The 27,109-nt window shown below is 51.1% G+C and overlaps 2 protein-coding genes and 2 gene segments (V, D, J or C); all 4 read left to right on the top strand.

Annotated features, from left to right (window-relative positions):
• Nucleotides 1-27,109, top strand: part of LOC101879045 (M1-specific T cell receptor alpha chain-like) — a 53,365-nt gene that overhangs the window by 9,831 nt on the left and 16,425 nt on the right. The gene's annotated exons all lie outside the window — the stretch shown is intronic.
• Nucleotides 939-22,783, top strand: LOC101878711 (Ig heavy chain Mem5-like). Its single transcript, XM_034070012.1, has 8 exons — nucleotides 939-990; nucleotides 1,305-1,600; nucleotides 4,286-4,303; nucleotides 19,255-19,312; nucleotides 20,643-20,927; nucleotides 21,039-21,101; nucleotides 21,457-21,573; nucleotides 22,181-22,783. Exons 1-7 carry the CDS (start codon nucleotides 939-941, stop codon nucleotides 21,570-21,572), a joined length of 888 nt encoding a protein of 295 aa, XP_033925903.1. The 3' UTR covers nucleotide 21,573; nucleotides 22,181-22,783.
• LOC117435850 (Ig heavy chain V region 3-like) lies at nucleotides 5,214-6,377 on the top strand. The segment is given in 2 exon segments: nucleotides 5,214-5,271; nucleotides 5,655-6,377. Coding segments are annotated over 2 exon segments (405 nt in total).
• On the top strand, nucleotides 13,149-14,284 carry LOC115947228 (immunoglobulin heavy variable 3-48-like). The segment is given in 2 exon segments: nucleotides 13,149-13,200; nucleotides 13,606-14,284. Coding segments are annotated over 2 exon segments (390 nt in total).

Below are 27,109 nucleotides of genomic sequence, written 5' to 3'. Positions count from 1 at the left end.
GTCTACTTCTTTGGAAAATACTAATAAAGGGAAAAGCTGAAGAAAGAATAGTGAAAATGACCTGACGATTTCAACTACCTTCTCTTCACCACCTCTGAGCTGTTGGGTTTAGAGTTGTAACAAGGGGATAACAGGGCTCTGAGTGTGGTAAAGATGTGACAGGTAGGGGTAACAAGAGTACAGGCAGGGCAAATGTGCAGAAAGCTGGCAGTAGCTGAGATGAAGCAGTTCTAGCTACGTGGACCCTGATGTCCATGGGGTTACTAACCATCCAGAGAAGGCTGGCAAGGAGATTCAGTTCCTGAGAGCCCCAGCAGATACCTGCAGCCTCATCAAATCTCTAGCAGCATCTCCAGCTGTCCACGTCTTCTGTGTCCTCAGTGTAGAAAGCACAGAAGACATAATGCCATGTTACTGGTCACACACAGGACAGCCTTATGGCCCAGCAAGAAACAAAGGCAATAGTAAGTTGCAAGACCTTGGAAGGATGAACCGCAGCTCGAAGGGGCTGCAATGGCAGAAGGAAGGGGGAGCTCACAGCGGCAAAAAGGAGTGTGGGGCAAGGCGACAAAGCTGTGGAAGGTTGTTTCCGCACTGTCTCATTTGTCCCCGCGAGCAGGGGATGGGAGCGGGGCCAGGGCGAGCTGGGATGGAGCCGGACCCCCTTCCTCATAGCGTGGCAGGGCCGGGACAGCGCTGCAGAGGTGGTGTGAGAGCAGGGCCGGAGCCTCCGTCTGCCGGGGCGAAGCTCTCCTCCTATGCCCCGCAGCCCTCCCTGAGATACCCACAGCCCCTGCTCCGGGCCCCAAGGGGCCGCGGCACCGGGGGCCGGTCCGGGGCTGGGCTCTTGGGGGCGGTGCTGCTCTGCGAGGGGACAAGGAGGCGGGGCGGGCAGGACCGGGCAAGAGCGCGGCTCCGCTCAGATGCTCTCCCTCATGATGATGCCCGAGATGGGCCCGTGGCTCGTGGCCTTGGCACTGGGGCCGGCAGGTGAGCGCCGGGAGGGGAGGGCAGCGATCACGGGGCTGGGGAAGGGGAGAGGGACGGGAAATAGGAAGAGACAGGGACAGGAATAGCGAAGGGAAGATGAAAGAAAGAGATGGGAAGGGAAGGCAGAAGGAGAGGAAAGTGATGGAGAGGAAGAGGGAAGGCAGAGGGTAGGTTGTGTCCGGCGGGCTCTGGGATTTGCAGGGAGGAGGAAGGTGGCGGCTGTCTCTGTGCCAGGGTGGGAGAGCCGGGGGTCGGGTGGACGGCCTCGGACAGAGGTTGAGCCCTGCCCGACTGCCTGCACTCTCAATCCGCAGGGGTGTGGGGGCAGCTCAGGCTGGAGGAGACCGGCGGAGGGCTGCGAGCACCCGGGGACTCCGTGCTCCTCTCCTGCCGCGGATACGGCTTCAACTTCAGGGTTTACACCATTCTGTGGTACCGTCAGGCACCCGGAGGCGGATTCGAGTGGGTGTCCTCAATCCATCCCCAATCGACTGAAACAGCAGCAGCGGTGGAAGGTCGAGTCAATGTCTCTCGGGACAACTCCCGCTCTGAAGCATCTCTGTCCCTGAGTGCGCTGCAGCCTCAGGACTCTGCTCGCTACTACTGTGCCGCCGGTACACACAGAAAGGAAAAGCAGCTGAGCTTTAACAGAAAACTGCTATGCCCGCCCCGGGTGCAAAAGCTGTGGGGCGAGTGAGTGCTGCAACATGGATGAGGGAGAGCTCAGGGCTGTTGGCAGGGACTGAGGGACCATCAGTGTTCACCACAGGGATTTCTGTCCTTTCTTGCACACTGAAGGAAATGTAATTGATCCTATAATAAACAAAGCAGGAATGTGAGAAGCAGAAAAAGCAGAGTAAAGATAAAATCCACCTTGTCTTCATGCACCCTCCCTTCTTCCCAGATTTAGCTTCACTCTTGACTTTTCTACTTCGTCTTTCTAGGGAGCACCGGAGCGATTGGTTCTGGGGTAAATTGATAACACTTCATCTGTATTCTTACGTCCTCCTTTCCGTGGTCAGCAGGCCTTCAGAAAATGCTCCCGGAATTCCTCTTCCCAGGAGCTGCAATCCTTCGGGATAAACCTGTTCCAAAATGGGCTGTGCACAGTTCCAAACTCCTATGGTGGGGCTCTGTGGCTCTCGGTTTCTGGTCTCTTCCACCATCTTCAGGTCTGTCACGTGAAATGGGGAGAGATTTTCTCAGCCTCTGGTGTTTAATTTGCCAATCATCACACCAGGAAAGCCGAGACCTGTGTGCCCCACCACTCTGTCAGTGTCCCATCATAGAGACCCTTCACCCAACAGTCCTGCTGGATTGGAGAGAGATTCGACTGGTTGGTTCAGGGAAAAACACAGGCAGCGTCAGGCGGACCCCTCAGCAGGTCTGCCCACTCTATGTTACCTGCTGCCAGTCACTGCTGGTGCCCATGAAGAACTAACATTTTCAGATAAGAGAATAACACTGTATTAAGGATGCTTTGAGACTGGTTGGGCACAAAGGTCTCGGCTCTCTTGGGGCACTGACAGATCGAGCAGTAGAGGTTGAGAAAATCTCCCCCTCTTTCAAGTCACACAGTTCCGTCCCTCCCATTGTAGGTGAGCCCCGACAGGCAGCGAAGCACCATAGAGACACTCACTCAGTGCCCCGTCAGCAGGACGGGGGAGAGAACTGGAAGGGTAAAAGAGGGAAAGCTCATCGGTTTAGATCAAGTCGGTTTAATATGTGAAGGAAAAGTAAAGTAAGGAATTAATTCCCTACTTCACATTCGGAGGCAAGTGTTAGAAAATTTCCAGGAAAGCCGTCCTTCCTCGCGCCTTCGGGCACGTACAAAAGCCATAACTCCAAACATCGAGGCCCGGGAGCTTCCGTCAGCCGGAGCACCGAGCTCCTCCTGTGCCGTACTGCCCACCCCGTCCCTCCCCTTTTTATGCTGCAAAGGGACCAGGGCACCGGAGGCCGATCCGGGGTGGGTCTGATGGAGTCGGGTCCTGGCGGCGGGGCGGGCAGTAACGGAGCGGGCTCGTCTCCTGTCTGGCTCCCACATGATGGTGGCCGCGCTGGGCCCGTGGCTGCTGGCCTTAGCTTTGGTGTTGGGGTCGGCAGGTGAGCGCCAGTGGAGCAGGGCAGCGAGCGTGGGACTGGAGAAGGGGGGAGAGACGGGGAAGAAGAGACGGACAGAGAAAGGAGGGGGACAGTGAAGGGTTGGCAAAGTGAAGGCAGAGTGAAGGGAGAATGGAAGAGAAGATAAGAGATAAAAGTAAAGGCAAAGGGAAGGGTTTCGACCCGCGGTCTCGGCCCCGTTATGGGCAGTTGACGCGACTGAGCCCCTGGAAGCGGTCAAACGGGGCCCTGTGCCTGGATCGGGGCTTTGCCGGGAGAGGGGAGAGTTGCTGCGGTCGCGTGTCGGGACGGGAGAGCCGGGGTCGGGGGAGAACGCCTCGGGTCGTGGTTGCTCCCTGCCCGTCTGCCTGCGCTCTCTGTCCACAGGGGTGTGGGCGCAGGGCAGTCTGGAGGAGACCGGCGGAGGGCTGCGAGCGGCGGGGGACTTCGTGCTCCTCTCCTGCCGCGGATACGGCTTTAGGTTTGCGATTCCCAGTGTTCGGTGGTACCGTCAGGCAGCCGGAGGCACACCCGAGTGGGTGTCATACATCAGCTATAATTCTTCAGTCATTACATTTGTGCAGTCCGTGCAGGGTCGAGCTAATGCCTCCCGGGACAATTCCCAGTCTGAGTCATCTCTGTTCCTGAGTGCCCTGCAGCCTCAGGACTCTGCTCGCTACTACTGTGCCACATATCCTCACACGGAGACAGGAAAAGCATCTGAGCTTTAACAGAAAGCTGCTGAGCTCGCCTCGGGTGCAAAAGCTGTGGGCCGAGTGAGTGCTGCAACATGGATGAGGGAGAGCTCAGGCTGTCGGCAGGGACTGAGGGACCATCAGTGTTCATCACAGGGATTTCTGTCCTTTCTTGCACACTGAAGGAAATGTAATTGACCCTCCACTAAAGGGAGCAGGAATGTGAGAAGCAGAAAAAGCAGAGTGAAAATAAAATCCACCTTGTCCTCATGCATCCTCCCTTCTTCCCAGATTTAGCTTTACTCCTGACTTACCTCCTCTCAACATTTAGCACCGGGGGGATGGGGTGTGGGATAAATTGATAACACTTCTTTATTCTTATGTCCTCCTTTCCGTGGTCAGCACGCATTCACAAAATGCTCCGAGGTGGTTTCTTCTCAAGGGCTGTAATCCTTCGGGATAAACCTATTCCAAAATGGGCTGTGCACAGTTCCAAGCTCCTATGGTGGGGCTCTGTGGCTCTTGGTTTCTGGTCTCTTCCACCATCTTCAGATCTGTCACGTGATAGGGAGAGAGATTTTCGCAGCTTCTGCTGTTTGAGTTGTCCTTCAGCACCCAAAGAAAGCCGAGACCCTTATCCCCAACCAGTCTGTCAAGGTCCCGTTAAAAGACCCTTCACCCAACAGTCTTGCTGATTTGGAGGGAGGTTCACTGCCTTGTTCAGGGAACGTGCAGGCAGCGTCAGGGGGACCCCTCAGCAGGTCTGCCCACTCTATGTTACCTACTGCCAGTCACTGCTGGTGCCCATGAAGAACTAACATTTTCAGTTAAGAGAATAACACTGTATTAAGGATGCTTTGAGACTGGTTGGGCACAAAGGTCTCGGCTCTCCTGGGGCACTGACAGATCGAGCAGTAGACGTTGAGAAAATCTCCCCCTCTTTCAAGTCACACAGTTCCGTCCCTCCCATTGTAGGTGAGCCCCGACAGGCAGCGAAGCACCATAGAGACACTCACTCAGTGCCCCGTCAGCAGGACGGGGGAGAGAACTGGAAGGGTAAAAGAGAGAAAATTCATCGGTTTAGATAAAGTCGGTTTAATAGGTGAAGGAAAACTAAAGTAAGGAATTAATTCCCTACTTCTCATTCGGAGGCAAGTGTTAGAAAATTTCCAGGAAAGCTGTCCTTCCTCGCGCCTACCGGCACGTACAAGAGCCATAACTCCAAACATCGAGGACCGGGAGCTTCCGTCAGCCGGAGCACCGAGCTCCTCCTGTGCCGTACTGCCCACCCCGTCCCTCCCCTTTTTATGCTGCAAAGGGACCAGGGCACCGGAGGCCGATCCGGGGCGGGTCTGATGGAGTCGGGTCCTGGCGGAGGGGCGGGCAGTAACGGAGCGGGCTCGTCTCCTGTCTGGCTCCCACATGATGGTGGCCGCGCTGGGCCCGTGGCTGCTGGCCTTAGCTTTGGTCTTGGGGTCGGCAGGTGAGCTCCAGTGGAGCAGGGCAGCGAGCGTGGGACTGGAGAAGGGGGGAGAGACGGGGAAGAAGAGACGGACAGAGAAAGGAGGGGGACAGTGAAGGATTGGCAAAGTGAAGGCAGAGTGAAGGGAGAATGGAAGAGAAGATAAGAGATAAAAGTAAAGGCAAAGGGAAGGGTTTCGACCCGCGGTCTCGGCCCCGTTATGGGCAGTTGACGCGACTGAGCCTGGAAGCGGTCAAACGGGGCCCTTGTCCCGGGATCGGGGCTTTTCCGGGAGAGGGGAGAGTTGCTGCGGTCGCGTGTCGGGACGGGAGAGCCGGGGTCGGGGGAGAACGCCTCGGGTCGTGGTTCCGTCCTGCCCGTCTGCCTGCGCTCTCTGTCCACAGGGGTGTGGGCGCAGGGCAGTCTGGAGGAGACCGGCGGAGGGCTGCGAGCGCCTGGGGACTCCGTGCTCCTCTCCTGCCGCGGATACGGCTTCAGGTGGGTGGGTAGAAGCATTTGGTGGTATCGTCAAGTACCCGGAGGCAGACTCGAGTGGGTGTCATACATCAGCTTTGATTCTTCAGTCATTAAATTTGTGCAATCCGTGGAAAGACGAGCTAATATCTCCCGGGACAATTCCCGTTCTGAGTCATCTCTGTTGCTGAGTGCCCTGCAGCCTCAGGACTCTGCTCGCTACTTCTGCACAGCACCTCTTCTTCACACGGAGACAAGAAAAGCAGCCGAGCTTTAACAGAAAGCTGTTGTGTCCGCCCAGAGTGCAAAAGCTGTGGGACGAGTGAGTGCTGCAACGTCGAGGCCCAGGAACCTCCTTTTCCCGGGGCCCCGCGCTCTTCCTGTGCCCGCAGCCCAACCAGCGATATCTCCGCTCCTTGTCCTGCTGCGAAGTGAACGCGGAACCTCCGGGGCGGGGCGGTGGGAGGCGGACAGAGGCACTGGGGGGAGCAGGATTCGGTCCGTGCTCGACTCCGCTAGGATCTTCTCAGGCTCCCGCATGATGCTGCCCGCGCTGGGTCCGTGGCTGCTGGCCTTGGCCTTGGGGCTGGCAGGTGAGTGAATGGCGGGGAGGGCAGCAAGAAAGGGAGAGGGACAGGGGAGGTTCTGCAACAAAGACAGGATTGGGGAAGGGAAAGAAGAGGGAAGGGAACGTAAGAGAAGCGGAAAGATGGAACGGGAAAGCAGAGGGAGAGGAAAGGGAGGTAAAGAAGGAAGAGAAGGAGAGGGAAGGCAGAGGAAAGGTTTCCTCCCAGGGTCATAGCCCTGTTGTCCCGCGCTGGAGCGGCTCAGCTAAAGGAGGGCAGGCGGGCCCTGTCTCGGGCGCTGGGATTTGCCGGGACAGACGGGGGTGGCGGCGGTCCCTGTGCAGGGCTCGGGGCGCCGGGGCGGAGGGTGAACAGCCTCGGGCCGAGGTTGCTCCCTGCTCGTCTGCCTGCGCTCTCTGTCCACAGGGGTGTGGGCGCAGGTCAGGCTGGAGGAGACCGGCGGAGGGCTGCGAGCGCCTGGGGACTCCGTGCTCCTCTCCTGCCGCGGATACGGCTTTAGGTTTGCGATTGCCGGTGTTCGGTGGTACCGTCAGGCACCCGGAGGCAGAGTCGAGTGGGTGGCATACATCAGCTTTGATTCTTCAGTCATTAAATACGCGCAATCCGTGGATAGTGGAGCTAATGTCTCCCGGGACAATTCCCAGTCTGAGTCATCTCTGTTCCTGAGTGCCCTGCAGCCTCAGGACTCTGCTCGCTACTTCTGTGCCGCATGGTCTAACACGGAGACAGGAAAAGCATTTGAGCTTTAACAGAAAGCTGCTGAGCCCGCCCCGGGTGCAAAAGCTGTGGGCCGAGTGAGTGCTGCAACAACTATGAGAGAGAGCTCAGGGCTGTCGGCAGGGACTGAGGGAGCATCAGTGTTCATCACAGGGATTCCTGTCCTTTCTTGCACACTGAAGGAAATGTAATTGATCCTCCACTAAAGGGAGCAGGAATGTGAGAAGCAGAAAAAGCAGAGTGAAAATAAAATCCACCTTGTCCTCATGCACCCTCCCTTCTTCCCATTTTTAGCTTTACTGCGGACTTTACTGCGGGATGGGTTGTGGGATAAATTGATAACACTTCATCTCTAACGTCCTCCTTTCCGTGGTCAGCAGGCCTTAACAAAGTGCTTTCAGGTGGTTTCTTCTCAAGGGCTGCAAACCATCGGGATAAACCTGTTCCAAAATGGGCTGTGCACAGTCCCAAGCTCCTATCGTGGGGCTCTGTGGCTCTTGGTTTCTCGTCTCTTCCACCATCTTCAGGTCTGTCACGTGATAGGGAGAGAGATTTTCGCAGCTTCTGCTGTTTGAGTTGTCCTTCAGCACCCAAAGAAAGCCGAGACCCTTATCCCCAACCAGTCTGTCAAGGTCCCGTTATAAAGACCCTTCACCCAACAGTCTTGCTGGATTGGAGGGAGGTTCACTGCCTTGTTCAGGAGAACGTGCAGGCAGCGTCAGGGGGACCCCTCAGCAGGTCTGCCCACTCTATGTTACCTACTGCCAGTCACTGCTGGTGCCCATGAAGGGCTGACACTCTCAGTTAAGAGAATAACACTTTATTAAGGATGCTTTGAGACTGGTTGGGCACAAGGGTCTCGGCTCTCCTGGGGCACTGACAGATCGAGCAGTAGAGGTTGAGAAAATCTCCCCCTCTTTCAAGTCACACAGTTCCTTCCCTCCCATTGTAGGTGAGCCCCGACAGGCAGCGAAGCACCATAGAGACACTCACTCAGTGCCCCGTCAGCAGGACGGGGGAGAGAACTGGAAGGGTAAAAGAGAGAAAACTCATCGGTTCAGATAAAGTCGGTTTAATAGGTGAAGGAAAACTAAAGTAAGGAATTAATTCCCTACTTCATATTCGGAGGCAAGTGTTAGAAAATTTCCAGGAAAGCTGTCCTTCCTCGCGCCTACCGGCACGTACAAGAGCCATAACTCCAAACGTCTTACCGGGAGCTTCCATCTGCCGGAGCACCGAGCTCCCCCTGTGCTGTACTGCCCACCCCGTCCCTCCCCTTTTTATGCTGCAAAAGGGCCGCGGCACCGGAGGCCGATCCGGGGCGGGTCTGATGGAGTCGGGTCCTGGCGGAGGGGCGGGCAGTAACGGAGCGGGCTCGTCTCCTGTCTGGCTCCCACATGATGGTGGCCGCGCTGGGCCCGTGGCTGCTGGCCTTAGCTTTGGTGTTGGGGTCGGCAGGTGAGCGCCAGTGGAGCAGGGCAGCGAGCGTGGGACTGGAGAAGGGGGGAGAGACGGGGAAGAAGAGACGGACAGAGAAAGGAGGGGGACAGAGAAGGATTGGCAAAGTGAAGGCAGAGTGAAGGGAGAATGGAAGAGAAGATAAGAGATGGAAAGTAAAGGCAAAGGGAAGGGTTTCGACCCGCGGTCTCGTCCCCGTTGTAGGCAGTTGACGCGACTGAGCCTGGAAGCGGTCAAACAGGGCCCTTGTCCTGGGATCGGGGCTGTGCCGGGAGAGAGGAGAGTTGCTGCGGTCGCGTGTCGGGACGGGAGAGCCGGGGTCGGGGGAGAACGCCTCCGGTCGTGGTTGCTCCCTGCCCGTCTGCCTGCGCTCTCTGTCCACAGGGGTGTGGGCGCAGGTCAGGCTGGAGGAGACCGGCGGAGGGCTGCGAGCGGCGGGGGACTTCGTGCTCCTCTCCTGCCGCGGATACGGCATTAGGTTGGAGGGTACCACCGTTTGGTGGTACCGTCAAGCACCCGGAGGCAGACTCGAGTGGGTGTCACACATCAGCTTTGATTCTTCAGTCATTATATTTGTGCAGTCCGTGGAAAACCGAGCTAATGCCTCTCGGGACAATTCCCGTTCTGTGTCATCTCTGTTGCTGAGTGCCCTGCAGCCTCAGGACTCTGCTCGCTACTTCTGCACAGTACTTCTGCACAGTTCTTCTGCACAGTACTTCTTCACACGGAGACAAGAAAAGCAGCTGAGCTTTAACAGAAAGCTGCTGAGTCCGCCCCGGGTGCAAAAGCTGTGGGACGTGTGAGTGCTGCAACGTCGAGGCCCAGGAACCTCCTTTTCCCGGGGCCCCGCGCTCTTCCTGTGCCCGCAGCTCACCCCGCGATATCTCCGCTCCTTGTCCTGCTGCGAAGTGAACGCGGAACCTCCGGGGCGGGGCGGTTGGAGGTGGACAGAGGCACTGGGGGGAGCAGGATTCGGTCCGTGCTTGACTCCGCTAGGATCTTCTCAGGCTCCCGCATGATGCTGCCCGCGCTGGGTCCCTGGCTTCTGGCCTTGGCCTTGGGGCTGGCAGGTGAGTGACTGGCGGGGAGGGAAGCAAGAAAGGGAGAGGGACAGGGGAGGTTCTGCGAGAAAGACAGGATTGGGGAAGGGAAAGAAGAGGGAAGGGAACGTAAGAGAAGCGGAAAGATGGAACTGGAAAGCAGAGGGAGAGGAAAGGGAGGGAAAGAAGGAAGAGAAGGAGAGGGAAGGCAGAGGAAAGGTTTCCTCCCAGGGTCATAGCCCTATTGTCCCGCGCTGGAGCGGCTCAGCTAAAGGAGGGCAGGCGGGCCCTGTCCCGGGCGCTGGGATTTGCCGGGACAGAGGAGGGTGGCGGCGGTCCCTGTGCCGGTGTCGGGGCGCCCCGGGGGAGAGTGAAGGGCCTCGGGCCTCGGTTGCTCCCTGCCCGTCTGCCTGCGCTCTCTGTCCACAGGGGTGTGGGCGCAGATGCGGGTGGAGGAGACCGGCGGAGGGCTGCGAGCGGCGGGAGACTCCGTGCTCCTCTCCTGCCGGGCATACGGCTCTACGGTACCGATTACCGGTGTTCGGTGGTACCGTCAGGCAGCCGGAGGCAGACTCGAGTGGGTGTCATACATCAGCTATGATTCTTCAGTCACTCACTTTGTGCAGTCCGTGCAGGGTCGAGCTAATGCCTCCCGGGACAATTCCCGGTCTGAGTCATCTCTGTTCCTGAGTGCCCTGCAGCCTCAGGACTCTGCTCGCTACTACTGTGCCACATATCCTCACACGGAGACAAGAAAAGCAGCCGAGCTTTATAAGAAAGCTGGTGATCCCGCCCCGGGTGCAAAAGCTGTGGGGCGAGTGAGTGCTGCAACATCGATGAGGGAGAGCTCAGGCTGTCGGCAGGGACTGAGGGACCATCAGTGTTCATCACGAGGATTCCTGTCCTTTCTTGCACACTGAAGGAAATGTAATTGACCCTCCACTGAAGGGAGCAGGAATGTGAGAAGCAGAAAAAGCAGAGTGAAAATAAAATCCACCTTGTCCTCATGCATCCTCCCTTCTTCCCATTTTTAGCTTTACTCCTGACTTACCTCCTCTCACCATGTGGCACCGGGGGGATAGGTTGTTGGGGATAAATTGATAACCCTTCATCTCTAACGTCCTCCTTTCCGTGGTCAGCAGGCCTTCACAAAATGCTCCGAGGTGGTTTCTTCTCAAGGGCTGTAATCCTTCGGGATAAACCTATTCCAAAATGGGCTGTGCACAGTCCCAAGCTCCTATCGTGGGGCTCTGTGCTCTCGGTTTCTGGTCTCTTCCACCATCTTCAGGTCTGTCACGTGATAGGGAGAGAGATTTTCGCAGCTTCTGCTGTTTGAGTTGTCCTTCAGCACCCAAAGAAAGCCGAGACCCTTATCCCCAACCAGTCTGTCAAGGTCCCGTTAAAAGACCCTTCACCCAACAGTTCTGCTGGTTTGGAGGGAGGTTCACTGCCTTGTTCAGGAGAACGTGCAGGCAGCGTCAGGGGGACCCCTCAGCAGGTCTGCCCACTCTATGTTACCTACTGCCAGTCACTGCTGGTGCACATGAAGATCTAACATTTTCAGTTAAGAGAATAACACTTTATTAAGGATGCTTTGAGACTGGTTGGGCACAAAGGTCTCGGCTCTCCTGGGGCACTGACAGATCGAGCAGTAGAGGTTGAGAAAATCTCCCCCTCTTTCAAGTGACACAGTTCCTTCCCTCCCGTTGTGGGTGAGCCCCGACAGACTCCACAGAGACACTCACTCAGTGCCCCGTCAGCAGGACGGGGGAGAGAACTGGAAGGGTAAAAGAGGGAAAGCTCATAGGTTTAGATAAAGTCGGTTTAATATGTGAGGGAAAACTAAAGTAAGGAATTAATTCCCTACTTCTCATTCGGAGGCAAGTGTTAGAAAATTTCCAGGAAAGCCGTCCTTCCTCGCGCCTTCGGGCACGTACAAAAGCCATAACTCCAAACGTCGCGGACCGGGAGCTTCCGTCAGCCGGAGCACCGAGCTCCCCCTGTGCCGTACTGCCCACCCCGTCCCTCCCCTTTTTATGCTGCAAAAGGGCCGCGGCACCGGAGGCCGATCCGGGGCGGGTCTGATGGAGTCGGGTCCTGGCGGAGGGGCGGGCAGTAACGGAGCGGGCTCGTCTCCTCTCTGGCTCCCACATGATGGTGGCCGCGCTGGGCCCGTGGCTGCTGGCCTTAGCTTTGGTGTTGGGGTCGGCAGGTGAGCGCCAGTGGAGCAGGGCAGCGAGCGTGGGACTGGAGAAGGGGGCAGAGACGGGGAAGAAGAGACGGACAGGGAAAGGAGGGGGGCAGAGAAGGATTGGCAAAGTGAAGGCAGAGTGAAGGGAGAATGGAAGAGAACGTAAGAGATGGAAAGTAAAGGCAAAGGGAAGGGTTTCTACCCGCGGTCTCGTCCCCGTTGTAGGCAGTTGACGCGACTGAGCCTGGAAGCGGTCAAACCGGGCCCTTGTCCCGGGATCGGGGCTTTGCCGGGAGAGGGGAGAGTTGCTGCGGTCGCGTGTCGGGACGGGAGAACCGGGGTCGGGGGAGAACTCCTCGAGTCTTGGTTGCTCCCTGCCCGTCTGCCTGCGCTCTCTGTCCACAGGGGTGTGGGCGCAGATGCGGGTGGAGGAGACCGGCGGAGGGCTGCGAGCGGCGGGGGACTCCGTGCTCCTCTCCTGCCGCGGATACGGCTTTAGTTTTGCTGATACAGGGATTTCGTGGTACCGTCAAGCACCCGGAGGCAGACTCGAGTGTGTGTCATACATCTGGTATGATTCTTCAGTCACTCACTTTGTGCAGTCCGTGCAGGGTCGAGCTAATGCCTCCCTGGACAATTCCCGTTCTGTGTCATCTCTGTTCCTGAGTGCCCTGCAGCCTCAGGATTCTGCTCGCTACTTCTGTGCCGTTGACACACACGGAAACAGGAAAAGCATCTGAGCTTTAACAGAAAGCTGCTGAGCCCGCCCCGGGTGCAAAAGCTGTGACACTCTGAGTTAACAGAATAACACTTTATTAAGGATGCTTTGAGACTGGTTGGGCACAAGGGTCTCTGCTCTCCTGGGGCACTGACAGTTCGAGCAGTAGAGGTTGAGAACATTTCCCCCTTTTTCAAGTGACACAGTTTCTTCCCTCCTATTGTGGGTGAGCCCCGACAGGCAGCAAAGCACCACAGAGGCATTCACTCAATGCCCCGTCAGCAGGACGGGGGAGAGAAGTGGAAGGGTAAAAGAGAGAAAACTCGTAGGTTTAGATCAAGACGGTTTAATAGGTGAGGGAAAAGTAAAGTAAGGAATTGATCCCTACTTCTCATTCGGAGGCAGGTGTTTGGCCATTTCCAGGAAAGCCGTCCTTCCTCGGATCTACAGGCGAAGAGAAAAGCCGGAATTCCAAACGTCGAGTGCCGGGAGCCCCTCTCTGTCGGGGCGCCGCGCTCCTCCTGTGCACCGCCACCCTCCCCGCAATATCCCCCCTCACTTCTCCGGGCCCGGTACCGTGGGGCCGGTCCGGGGCGGGTCTGTTAGGGGTGGGTAGAGGCGTGGGCGCTGCCCCGGTGAGGTGCCGAGGCTGCTTTGCGGACAGCAGCAGGCCCGAGCGCGTCTCCGCTCGGCTCCTCTCCGGCTCCCGCATGATGGTGTCCGGGCTGGGGCTTTGGCTGCTGGCCCTGGCCATGGGGTCGGCAGGTGAGCTTCGGGCTGGGAGGGCAGCGAGCTCGGGACCGAGGAAGGGAGAGGGACAGGGAAAGAATGGAGCCAAGGACAAGACTGGTGAAGGGAAAGCAGAGAGAAAGAAGGGAAGGAAAGAGGAGGGAAGGGAACTGAGGGTAGAGCAGGAAGGGAAGGCAGCAGGAAAAGAAGGAGAGGGAAGGCAGAGGGAAGGTTTTGTCCCGCGGTCGCGGCCCCTGTGTCGGCCTCAGGCGCGGCTCAGTCCCGAAGCGGTCAGGCGGGGCCCTGTCCCGGGATCGGGCTTTGCCTGGAGAGGGGAGAGTTGCTGCGGTCGCTGTGTCGGGGCGGGAGAGCCGGGGGCACGGGAGAACGCCTCGGATCCTGGTTGCGCCCTGCCCGGCTGCCTGCGCTCGCCATCCGCAGGGGTGTGGGCGCAGGTCAGGCTGGAGGAGACCGGCGGAGGGCTGCGAGCGGCGGGGGACTCCGTGCTCCTCTCCTGCCGGGCAACTGCCTTCACCTTCGAGAATTACGAAATCCAGTGGTACCGTCAGGCACCCGGAGGCAAACTCGAGTGGGTGTCACACATCAGCTTTGAATCTTCAGTCATTAAATTTGTTCAATCCGTGGAGAGTCGAGTAAATGCCTCCCGGGATAGTTCAGAGCTTGAATCATCTCTGTCCCTGTGTGTCCTGCAGCCTCAGGACTCTGCCCGCTACTTCTGTGCCGTTTACATGGAGACAATAAATCAAGCTGAGCTTTAACAGAGAGTGGCTGGGGCCCCACCAGTGGTGCACAAGCTGTGAGAAGTAGTGTGCTGCAACATCAGAGGCCTGTTCCAGGGAAACAGGTGCAGGGGAAAGCCATCTCTGCACATCATGGTGGTCCTGGCTTTTCAGCAAGAGCTCCTTTTCCGGCATTGCCATTTCTCATCTGCTGAGTCTCAGATGCACTGATTAATTCTGTGGAGGGCTTCAGAATATTCCCTGTCACCCAGCCAGTCTCTGTGCCTTTCCTTCTTCCCTTGGCCCCCTTCTTCTCAGGGGTACCCAAAGACATTGGCAACTTCGTTGTCTGGCAACATGATTGCCCCCTTCAACTGACCCTTTTGTGGGCCTTTTTCTTGTGCCAGTGAGAGTAAAGTATTAACTGAATGCCCCTGATTTGTTTTTTCTCAGTTGCATTTCAGAGTGATGAGATCCAAGCGACAGTGTCTGAAGTGTGGTGGTCGGCAGGGAATACCGCTACCTTAAAATGTACTTACAGCTCCAATGCCTCTTATGTTTACGTGGCCTGGTATCGGCAGCGTCCCGGTGAACCCCTGCAGTACTTGATGCAGAGTAAGGGCCGGGGAGGCTCTTATAGCCACACAGCCCCTTTTTTTCGCAAGAGGTTTTCCTGCCGGGCTGATAAGAACTCCGGGACACTCTTCATCTCTGGGCTGGAGCTGGAGGACAGTGCGCTCTATTACTGCGCCCTGCAGGGACCACAGTGGGAGATACCTGGGGGGCGTCTGAACAACATCAGCTTCCTCCTCTTCAGCTGTTCCCTCCTGCATGTTCACAGGGATCACAGCCCATCTCCGTGGCAAATCAGCAGGCTGTGCCTGGGATCAGAGACGGGGGGGGCGGTCTCATTGTGTCTGGGTGCTGTCAGCGGCCCAGAGATGTGTGAAACCTGGGCAGAGCAGATGTGTGGGCAGAGAGGGGAGCAGGACCTGCTCTGGCCGTGTCTCACACCCCGTGCTGTCACCCGGGCCGGGGCGGGTCTGTTGGAGGCGGGCGGAGGCGTCGGCGCTGCCCGGTGAGGAGCCGAGAGGCGGGGCGGGCAGGAGCGGGCCCGAGCCCGACTCCGCTCAGCTTCTCTCCGGCTCCCGCACGATGGTCCCCGCGCTGGGCCCGTGGCTGCTGGCCTTGGCGTTGGCCTTGGGGTCGGCAGGTGAGGGCCGGCGGGGAGGGCACCGAGCCCGGGGCTGGGGAAGAGGAGAGGGACAGGACTGGCGAAGGGAAAGCAAAGGGAAGGGATGGTGAGAGAAGAGGTAGGAAGAGAAGAGGAAGGAAGACGGAAGGCAGAGGGAAGGTTTCGTACCGTGGTCGCGGCCCCTGTGCCGGCACCAGGCGCGGCTCAGCTCCGAGAAGGGCAGGCAGGCACTGCTGTGGTCGCGGGGCTTTGCTGGGAGAGAGGAGGGTGGTGGCGGTCGCTCTGTTGGGGCGAGGGGAGCCGGGGGGTGCAGGTGAACAACGGTCGTGGTTGTGCCCTTCTCTGCTGCCTGCGCTCTCTGTCCGCAGGGATGTGGGTGCACTTCAGGCTGGAGGAGGCCGGTGGAGGGCTGCGAGCGCCCGGGGACTCCGTGCTCCTCTCCTGCCGCGCATACGGCTACAACTTCGAGAATTACCCCTTTCGGTGGTACCGTCAGGCACCCGGAGGCAGACTCGAGTGGGTGTCCCTTTCGTGGTCATTGGGTGCTACAGAATACGCAGCAGCGGTGGAAGGTCGAGCCACAATGTCCTGGGACAATTTGCAATCCAAGTCATCTTTGTCCCTGCATGCCCTGCAGCCTCAGGACTCTGCTCGCTACTTCTGTGCCGTTCACACAGAGACAGGAAATCCACCTGAGCTTTAACACATACGTGCTGTCCGGGTCCCATATTGGACCTTGGAGCTGTATAGGACAGTAGTTAAGCTTCTGTTACCATTCTTCCCATGTTTCAAGGCAATCCTCAGGCCTCTCACAGTCTGAAATCACTTCACCTTTGGAAACAAGTTTTGCTGTTTCCTTCAGTTCCCACTAGGACAGGTACCCAGTCATGGCCCAGCTGGTGAGGTCTTAATAGCCCTGCTCTAGTTTTAGGCACAGTTCAGGTCGACTTAGTTCAGTCTATGAGTTTTTCTGCTTGAGGTGCAAACAGGGGGAATGGGGAAAGTAGAGAGGGTGATTTGGGAGCTCACAGGACAAAAAGGAAGTCTGTGTTTCTCTTCCAGATCTGAGGCTGTAATAGAAGAAGGAGTGTGAGGATCTGTGTTTGCATCTGCTGGATCCTGAAGATCACACAGCGAAGCCCAAGAAAGCAGTGGAGCAGATGAAGAGATTGAGCTGTACCTGCCTGTTCATCCTTGTCTCCTGTGGTCACAGGTGCCATTTCTCAGGTGCAGACACCTGTTCTTGCCAAGGAAGAAGGAGGTGGAGAAGTGTCAGCATTCAATGGGGGTTTGTAGAACTAGGGTGCTGGGCTAGAGTGGAGGGCACTGAGTGGGCAGCACATCTGCTTAGAAGTGCCTTGTTCAAGCAGACCTGTGCTCAGAGCAGCCGCCCACCAGCACTAAAGGATGTGGGGCCACTGGGATGAAGGTGTGCCATCCTCCAGGGCCAGCTCTGAAGTCCCAGCAGCACCCTGCAGTCCTTCCTTGCAGGGAGATCCAGTTGGCCCTACAGCAACACGTTACCTGTTGCCCACCAGAAGTTTTCCTGCCAATCAGTGCCTAGGACACTTTTCTAGAGGAAAGGGAAACTGCCTCTCATTTCATTTCCTCTGAAACAGAACAGAAGGACACATGTTCATTATCATCTTGTGGAACACCAATAGCCGTAATGTTCTGACTCATCACTGGCAGTACTGGAAAACCTTCTGCAGTTTTTTCCTGGGGGTGTACCAGGGCAGAGAAAGAAAAATCAAAGGCAGAACTCTACTTTTAAACCAAACAAATCCAAGTGTGTGGTTTGTGTGAGGCTGTGAAGGCAGGTGTGTTTCTGTGACCACTCGAATGGGAAAAGGCTGTTTAACTGCATCTGAGATCTCAGTGACAAGGAGGATGAGGTCTTACTGGAAAGGGTGTGGGAGAAGTACCCAGGTCTTTTGCAGGAGGTATTTAGAACTTGTTCTCTTTGCCCTGCCAGCAGTTCAAGAGATGGGAATATCACATCAGCCAACTCTGCAAGGTTCCTGGAAGAGCGAGTCAATAAGGAGGAGAAAATAATTTGATACAATAAAGGGAACAGCAGATGAAGATGCCTGTGTTAACAATGGGAAATATAGTAGTAGGAATAAAAACAGTGATTAAAAATGAGAACTATACCTTTGTATTTGGTAAAAACAATAATGTAGATAAAAACCTTGAGTAATGCAACATGGAAGCACACGGATTTGTGAACAGGATGAATTAATGCTATTTCCTTTTGTGTCTTAGAACTGGATTTGAGGATTCAGAAACTCATCCACAATTCCAGGTAACCATTAATCAAAGTCATTAAAGTAAGATAAAAATCAATTAAAAAAACAAACTTGAGTTAACCATAACTAAATGTTCCCCACCTTCAAAATCAGTTAAAGGCACATATAAATGAATCAGAAGCCCCAAGCCAACTCAAATAATCTAGTTCACAGGATCAAAGAAACTAAGAAAAAGTGGTGCACAGAATCATGAAAAACCTCCCCAGACCTGTATAAAAAGGGCACTCAAGAAATATTAAAAACCAAATTCCTGAGTAAATAAGCAACTATAACACACCAAGGCCAACAGATTCCCTTAAACCACCATCAGCCAAACCAGAATCGCTTCTGAACCATTCATAAACATGTACTGATTTTTATTGGGCATAAAATCGGCCTTGAGAAGATAAATAGTTGAATGTCCAGAAAGAGTTAGAAAGTGGAGAATGAAGCTAAACCAAAAGTTAATGATGGGCAGAAAAATAGGTCACCTTAACTCTCTTGATGTTTCTTAAAAGACAAACCTTTAAGTGAGAACAGCTCTAACAGCTCAAAGGGAACAATATTCCTTTTTGATCAGTATGGGCAATATTTGAGTGAGAGATTAACACTACCCTATCTGCCAGAAAAAGCAATGCTGATAATGTTACTTTTAGTGTATAGCAACCTCTTTGCAACAGTGCTGGATTGTTCAGAAGTAGAGCAGTGTAGATACAGAGGAAAGTAAAATCGAGCTCTTCAAAGGACAGGAAAGAGAAGACACCACCTGCCACTGAGTAAAACCAAATGTTTTTGTAAAACTGGCTACCATGGTGTGAACTACGTAACACAGTGATTGAAAAAGGCTGAGCCGCTGTACAAAAATGTCTCACTCACTTCTTTTGAAGGTGGAAACACGGTGCCCTACAGTGTCGAACAATGAAGGATGTGATCAATCTGCAGTAATTCATTTACTCTTTAATAGCCACTTCCATGAGTACAGTGCTTTTACTTAACAAAGAACAATCATTTTGCTTACTTTCTGATCTTAGTTAAAACAGCACAAAGACTTTTTAAGGCACCAAATCACCACCACACACCAGCTCAAAGAGACAACATAAGGTACATTCCTCATGCTCCTGAGCACAGACACCAAAAGCAAAGTGAAAAAGTGGACAGCTTCTTGCAGCCCAGAAGCAGTTTCATATATGCTTTGAGGTAGCACTAAAAGTATTGACTTTTCTTTCCTGCTTTCTGTCCAGCTTAACTCCATGGGACTTTTCAGATGCCTCATGTAATCTCCATGTTTTCACTTATAATTCAACCTTTAGCATATTATTTTCAGCTGTTATTTGAAAGCCACTTCATGTTCCTTCATGTGGGTCAAAAACCACTGGAGAAGTCATATGACTGCCTCTGTAATCTGCACAGTGAAAAAGAAGGAAGAGGCAGTTTTTGTGATGAAATATATCACTGTGCCTGGCACAAGGGCTACCACAGTAGTATAAACAGCACAGGGCTCTGTACAAATACCCACAGAAGGAAAAAAGGCAATATATTTAGGAGAAGAAAGGACATGGGTGACTGAAATCATTAAGGAAACAAATATAACATTATTTTACTATTTCTATTTATCCTGGGAATACAGAGCTCACCGGGTTTTGAAAAGACAGAAGGAAGAACTTGGAAACTTTTTACAGTCAAGCTTTTTGAAATCACTGAACTATTTAATGATTGTCTTTCCCTTTCCATGTTTGGAAGAAAATGTGGCTCTGGATACCCTTTTGGTTTTGCATACGTGGGTAAGTAGGACAAATATCTGTCTTTTTTCTTCTGTTTTTACAACACTTTCAAATACCATGGGGAAAGAGGTAGTTATTGAAGCAAGTATTATCAGTGTGGTAAGCTGGTGTTTGGAAGTGGTACGACTCTCACGGTTGAACCAAGTAAGTAACATGGTTTTAATTCTAAAATCTATGTTAAAATTAAAGTGGGGAAAGAATCTGATGGTTTGGGTTCATTGTAAGAATTTTCTGCTGCAATAATCTCTAGAGTGCAGACATTCTGGCTGGGGCTTCAAGCTAAATCCTCAGCTTGTATCTGCTTAGGAAGACTTCACAGGGACAACCGGGCTACTTCTGTATATCACTATTACCCCATGATCCTCAAATCCCAGCCTGGATAGCACTCTGGCTCAGTGTGGTGTGTCCTATCCTCCAGTGGATTTTCTCTGCCTCATTTTGAGCAGGAATACAGAGTTTAGTGGCAGTGGAGAGAGGTTTTGAGACAGATCTTTAACTCTCTGATGTGAGAAGTGAGTTTTTGACACTGGCATCACACCAGGTAAATAATTCCTCTGGCATGGAAACAGAGGAGGAAGGAGGTTAAATATCCTTGGGCTTCAGTTTCACAACTGCTGCATATCCAAGGCCACTTAGAATAAAAGAAAACTGGCTACCAAAATGGCTATGCTTTGAAAATGCAGATGAGGTTCGTAGAGATTCTAAGAAGCCTCAGTTCCTCCTATCTTTATCTGGAATTTCATATGTACAAAAAAGGTGGATGTCACCCCCCGCTTTCCGGTGGAAGCAGGAATGTTGGGGCAGCAGGGAAGTTTGTTAGGTTGATCTTTGTTACCCTAAATATCCAGGTGCACACCTTAAAACTTGTTACGATGATTTCAGAGGTTTTTAAAGTGGTGCAAAGGTGTCCCATGTAATTTTACATACCTAAAGTATCTTGCTCTCATTCCAGGAGGGTAGGGGGTTTGCTTAGGCGCTGCCTAATCCTAGTACAGGTCTGTAGGATATCTTGCATGGGAATAAATGTCTGTTTTGGAACAATTTAAGTCCACTTCCAATTCCAAAGGGACAATAGAATACAAAGTTACCATCCTGAAGAAATGTTTTTCAAGCCACTGAATCTTCAGTTGTAAATGTAAGACCAGAGGAAACTGCCAAATTCTGTTATTCTGACATCAGTCTACATTGATTTGAAGGTAATATTTGAAGACTGAGCAAACTTGCCATTTCAGATGCTTACAGAAATGCTGATGTGATGATGTGCTGGTCTCTCATGTAAAAAGTTTTATGCCTTTTCAAAAGAGTTTAGCACTTTGTTTCTTCTGCTGACAAGAGAAGGTTTGTTTCTCCTCAGCCGAAGGTAGCACATAGCTCATTGCCTGCAGCAAAGTGTTCTTGGTTTAAAGAAATTTTCACAGTCAAATTTCTAAAACATCTTCATCAAATCATGCCCAAACCATGTCTATTTTCACAGACATCCAAACAAGTTCTGTCCCACAAGTCATTTTGATGAAATCAAAGAAACTGAAAGAAGATGACAGCACTAGGAAAGCAGCTTGTTTGGCAAGGAATGTCTATACGAAGAACATCAGCTTGGACATGTCCTCTAATGAAGTCGTATATGAACCAAGTGCATCCATTTTGACACCGGAGGGGTTGTATGATACTATTAAGGTGGTGAGTGTGACAAGTGGCACAGAGGTGAGCTGCACGGCCAGTATCAACAGCAGCACCATCACAACCAGCACAAGCTTGGCAGGTACAATTCTGTGGTGCAGCTTTGGCTGTACTGGGTCGTATGAAAGCCTTGTTTTAATCCTTTTTAAAATGTAGATAAAGTTTATAATGCCTTTTCTTTATTGTGCTACAGAAGAGAATGCTGAAGACCCAGAAATGGGGGAGGTTTGCAAAACCACAGACACCTCTGCACAAGGTTAGTTATCCAAATAGATTGTGAAGTTCCATTACTATGTTGGAGAATTAAGGCATGGAAATGTATTTTCTCAGGGGTAGAGGAATCAGACGACAACATATTCATCAAAGACAACCTGCTTTTTCAAGGTAGCTAGCTTAGTAGCAGACAAGCAACAGGAAGCAAACAGACATCCTCCTCCCTTGGTGTTGCCATGTTTCTCTACTATCTTTTCCTTTGTTGCTGTTTCTTTCCCTTAAACTATTACCTGTTCCCCCCCCCCCCCTCCCCCCCCCCCCCCCCCCACTTTCTGCCAATATCACACTATCCAAATCTAGACCATGATCTCTCCCATCTTTTCTCTATCACTGAGCAGGTACCGAAGTGGAAAAAGCGAACATGCTGTCTATGGCTGTATTGGGTTTAAGAGTCCTGCTGGCAAAAAGCATCGCCTTCAATACACTCATGAGTATCAAGCTGTTTCTTTTCTGAGGTAAGGAAGCACACATCTTGATCGGTAGAAATACTGGAAGCAGATGCCAGGAAAGACATCTTTCTCTTTGTGTACCTCTCTAACCCCACAAACAATGATAGCTTTCCATCTGGTCCTGTTTCCTTTAAATAACCCCTGTAGATTTCTGGGACCCCCCCTAAACCATGACAAAAAACTCCTCCCAAAACCAACAATCCCCCAAAACAACTAAAAAGCTCCCTCGCAAATCACAAAGAAAAGAGCCACTTTCTGTAGCCAAAGCTCAGGGCTTGGTGGTTGGGCCTCAGATTTTCTCTGCAGCCAGCTTGCTTTGGGTATCACCAGAAGTGCCTCAGAGGTATCTCTTGGACTATTTCAAGTGGAGCACAAAGCCTGGAGAAAACCCAAAAAAGGAGACAAAAGCAAGGCTTCCAAAGCACTAATGGGTGAAGTAGTGGAGGAAAGAGTGAAGGGGGCAGGATTTTTAACTTAAGGCATCCGAAGAGGCAGAAAAGATAGTCCAGCCTAAGTTTTGTGAGTCTGCCTGTCTTGATTGGACAGCTATGAAATAGTGGCATGTAGGTCCAATTGCCTTAAATGTAGTTTAACCCACACTTTGCTCTTGCAGACAGTGAAGAAGCAAGGCAACAGCAACCTGAAAACAAGCAGGAGGGAGAGTGTATCAGCAGCACAATGGGATGAACAGCCAGTGTCATATCTGCTGACTATAACCATCCAGAACACAATACAGCACCTTCCCCTTAAGACTTTTTATTCTGTTGGATCCTGCCTAGCTGATTTAAAGAGTTGTAACCACTTTTGCTATTTCTTTTCTCTCTGTGCTTGAGGAGAGTGTATTTTTCCTCATTCTTTTGCTAAGCAGAATTTGAATAGCCTTTGAATCGATGCAGCTCACCTACTTCAATAGTTTTGAAAAATCCAATCCTCATTATAGGCATATGATACTTTTAAAATATCTTTTAGAGGCATATTGCATTACTGTCTGTGAACTGATGTCTTGCAGTTGAGAGAACTGAGGCAAAGTAGATGCTATTTGCACCTTTAATGTATTTTAGATAGCTTTAATAACAATAATTTTCTAGAGTAGAAGAGAAGACCTGGGTTGCATCTCAAGTTATTCACTTCAACCAGATAATATTCAACCATAGAAGCATTTCTTTATTAAACCTGTATTTCTTCTGCAAAGTGTATGGCATGTGCATTTTAGGTTCCTGTGGTAGTGACCAAAATAAAGCTTTACTAAGCCAAAATGTTAGTTCGTTTTGTGCTTTTTCTTCTGAATTTGGGATGTTGATTACTGAAATCCAACTGTCCTGATGACCACTATGATTAGAAATACAGTTTTGATAACCTAGATTTCTTGTTGATTGAATTTGTCTTTTGTAGACTTTGTACAAGGAAGTGGAGGTTGTCACATTAAAAAGCATCAGAAGGGCCATGAATTGTAGACTTGGGGATTCAAACAAGGTCTGGTCTTTCAGATCACTTTGAAGAGATCCCAGAAAGATATTTTGCATCACAGCAAGAAGAGCTGCATGTCTAAAACATGCTGTTTTTTTCCACTCACTGATACTAGGAAGAGGCCAACAGGAAATAACATATGGTAGTTTGATGGAGCGATAGTTTCCATAGCAACCTGGTTAGTAGTCAAAAAGACCCCACCACACACATTCCTCAACTCGCCTTCCTCTCACAGGCAGCAGGCAGGATGCTGTTGTCAACATGTATGACTAAATTACACCCTGCAAGATTAACTCCTTCTTGTTTTGAAAAACAAGTTAACCACATCCTGAAGGGGGAAGAAGGTTTTTCACACATTGACTGAGTTACTGCTAGCTTCAAGACAGCCTCTACAGAGTACATAGTAAGGTCTGTTTAGTTAAGTTTTGTAAAGTTGGTCACTCAGACCCTGCAGACACCTACAGGAAGACCTTTACCCTATGCAGAAGATAAGTGAAATTTGCATGGAAATCCCAAACTAGTAAAATGCTTATTTAGTGCATTCTACCACATAATGTGTATCAGAGGGAGCCTTTCACTAGTATTTGTATCCTGGTTTTCTGATGACACTCTGAACCTTTTTATCTTGTACTCCACACCTTTCCCAGTCTCCCAGGCAAGGCTCAGACTGGGAGTACCATCCTGTGTCTCTGCAAGCTCAGACTGGGTGTGCTATTTCTGTGTCTCTGCAAGTCAAGGAATGGCATTTTCCTGAGTAGCCCTTGGTTGTGCCTTGCAGCTTTGGGAGAACTAAAATCCTGCAACACATCACAAGAAAAAAAAAAGGGATCTACAAATGTGTGGCTATGGAGGAGTAATGTTGACCCCTGCAGAAATTTATCAGGCAGATAAAGACATTGTCCCTATTGTCTCAAATACTCATTCACATTGGTGTAGGACACCAGAGCCTTCATTTCCATCACTAGAGGATTCATAACCTAAGTGGTACTCCCATGGCCAGTTTTTTCATACCCTCCTGTGCACCACTAGGAAATCAATTGGGATGGCAAACCAGGCTTTATTTCACCTTCTCATCATATAACCTTTCACAGATATTTCGAATAAGATAAACTGATTGCTTTATTGTTGTTAAACAATACCAAACTACACGAGAATGGTAAATGTTAAATATCTGCTTGTACAACCGAATCTTTCTGTTGTCTTATATAGCAGTAAAATACAATATAAGAAAGCGACCCCTGCAGTCTGCTGGCTATCGTTTCCCCAAAAAAGAGCCTGATTAAACCCGACACATTGCTGCGAACTTCCTGCCTTCCCTTGATCTCTCCTGCTCCCTACTGGTCGAAGTGTTGATTGTCCTTACAACGTTTTAGGTTTGATGCCATCCAGTAAATAGGTCGAATGAACAAAACCCCAACCCAAACCGCGAACAAACCCCTGCCCCCAGCAGTAGGTGTTGTCTCTACACATGCCACAAATCAAAGTCTTTGCTCTTCATTTGGCTCCTTGCCTTGTCAGCAGGTGTAGATGAAAGCCCTTGCTATGTGATATAAAGGCTTTAGAAAGCCCAGGGCTATAAATGCACAGGTGAAAGAAGTGAGTACTTGAACTGAGATTCAAAGAAGCTTTATTCGATAATGGAAGCTGAAACAGTTGTGCAGTTGTAGGTGATTTGTAACAGGAAAAAGTGGAGTAGAATAAGGGAAACATTGACAGCACTGCTTTTGAAATTCATTGGAGTTTCTAAGGGAGCTTCAACTCTAAGTTATTTAGGAAACTTTGTGGTCCTAGGCTGGACAAAAGATGTTGTGCTGGGATTAAGGTATGTGTTTGTGCTCTGAAAAGCTGTTATGTCTAAAGCAGACTAGGGTCTTCCAAAGGTATAGACAACTTTCTAACCAAGGAGAAAGTCTGAAAAAGCAGCACTAACTTTCTGGCTTCAGGCAATGAAGAAGCTGGTGGGAAGATGGATGAATACAAGTGCCAAAGAGTCTGGTGTCCTGTGATAAAGGAATTGCAGGGCAAGTTGGTGCATCCAGGAACGCTACAGATGAGATGCAGTCAGAAGCTGCATTCTGATGAAGCTCTCTACTGCCCTGAACTCTGAGATCTTGCACAGAAGGGTTTCTCACTGTAAAAGGACCAAGCCACATCAGTGCCATCAAGTTCTGGCTATGGACCTGTCTGCTTCTGGAAACAGGTAAGACTTTTGCTTTTAGCCAGGAATTTTGCCACAAACCTATGTATGTAATAGCTCATCAAACTGGTAGTTCAGGGTGCCATACATTGTAATCCTTCTCTATATTAGACCCACTGAAGTCACAGTATGGTATTCTTTGGTAGTAAGAGCCATTGCAGACAGTATAGAAGAATGGACTTTTCTTCTGCTCATGTTTATCTGTTTTGAAGAGTACCTCAAGGGCTACTTATACATGAGCAAGAAACAGAGAAAAGAAGAAAATGGCTCTTCAGAGGATTGGGAGGTCTCTGTCCTATTAAAAGATGTTACCTAATATGCATTAACAGAGAGAGAAGAGCCTGTAGAAGTCATGCTGCTATGAAATCCTGGACCAGGTGTCCTAGCCAGACATTCTGACTGCTCAGTTACATATTGCTCTGAAATGTTGTGTTCAGGACTGGAGAGTGAAATGCTTCTGGTAACATTTCTCTTTACCAACCTGCTAGGAGATGGAGAAGAGACAACCTAGCCTTTATTTTATGGAGATATTTAACAGCCATTTTGCACATACAGTTTCATTTTGATAACCAGGGTTATCTCCTGCCATGGAACCTGAATGGGCAGAAGAGCTTGGGAGATTTTGTAAAGCAGCTTCTGGCAGTGTGTACTCAGGAAGTGTAGCAAGACCTACCTTCGGAGGAGGAACCAGGCTGCTGATAAAGCCCAGTAGGTATCTCTTACCAATATGGTTAGGAAAGACAGAGAAGGTCTTTTGTCAGATCCTCCTTAAAATACAGACAGAAGAGCTTCTTTCAAATACACAGAAAAAGGCATGGGGAAGGAGAGCACATTCTAAACAATTCCCTTTGAATGTCTCTATCATGTTGGTATGTATGGAATAGGTCAGGAATTGCTATTGTTCTGCAAAATCAGTGAATGACCTTTGTGTGGTGCAAGCATCGTATTAGAATGAAACCTATCGGGGGATATATTTGAGATTAGTGTTCATGAATAACATGTCAAAGATTAGGTGAAACTGGCTTCTGGGGCTGAGATTTGGACCTTTTACTGGGTTTATGCCAATGGAAAAAACAAGAGAAAATAGGACCTTCAGTTGTTTTTCTTGGGGTTTCCTTCTGCTTATTTTTTCTTGGCTTCTTTCTGCTATGGGTCTGGTCCATAGGTGCAGGCTGATCTGCCTGAACTCCTTCTCTAGAGCAGGAGAAGTTTTAGAAACTGCTATGTTAGTTGTTTAAAAATAAAGGTTAAAGGCTGAAGCTTCTCCTTGACCAGTTTTGTTTGCTTGTTTTCTTTGCTTCTTTTGCTTCTTTTCTTTGCTTAGGTCTGTTTGCTTCTTTTCTGTTACGATTCTGTTGCTCCTCACTGTGGGACAGCTGAGTCTTCCTGGAAACTCACCCTTGGGAGAGGCACAGGTACATCTTTAAACAAATAGCTGTTCCATATCATAAAAGCAAGGCTGAGTTTCTCCTGTTCTAACTATGGCAAAAGTTGTTCTACTTCAAAGCTGTCCAAAGACTCAGGTACATTATGCTCACAGCACAATGGGCTTGATTTTCTACTTTGTACTTTCCAGAATCTTTTCTATCTGCATTTCTATGGTAAGATCAGAGGAATGCAACTACAATGACATCCTCATTTGGAGCCAGAAATATGTGACGGGTGACATCTGGTTTCCCCCTTGATCTCTTTTGAACAATGCATCATATACTTGTCTGGACGAACAGTTGCGTGTGGTTTTTGTTAGTCGCTGTTTCACTGTGTGAATTCAGGGTCTGACCGGAAAGTCACATTTGGAAGCGGCACACAGCTGATAGTGAAACCAGGTAGGTAGAAACCCAGAAAGAGTAAGGGTAGGAAAGTCTAATCCCCTTTTCT

The sequence above is a fragment of the Melopsittacus undulatus genome, chromosome 17 (assembly GCF_012275295.1).
Source record: "Melopsittacus undulatus isolate bMelUnd1 chromosome 17, bMelUnd1.mat.Z, whole genome shotgun sequence".
NCBI classification, from domain to species: Eukaryota; Metazoa; Chordata; class Aves; order Psittaciformes; family Psittaculidae; genus Melopsittacus; species Melopsittacus undulatus.
This window is presented reverse-complemented; position numbering and strand designations above follow the sequence as displayed.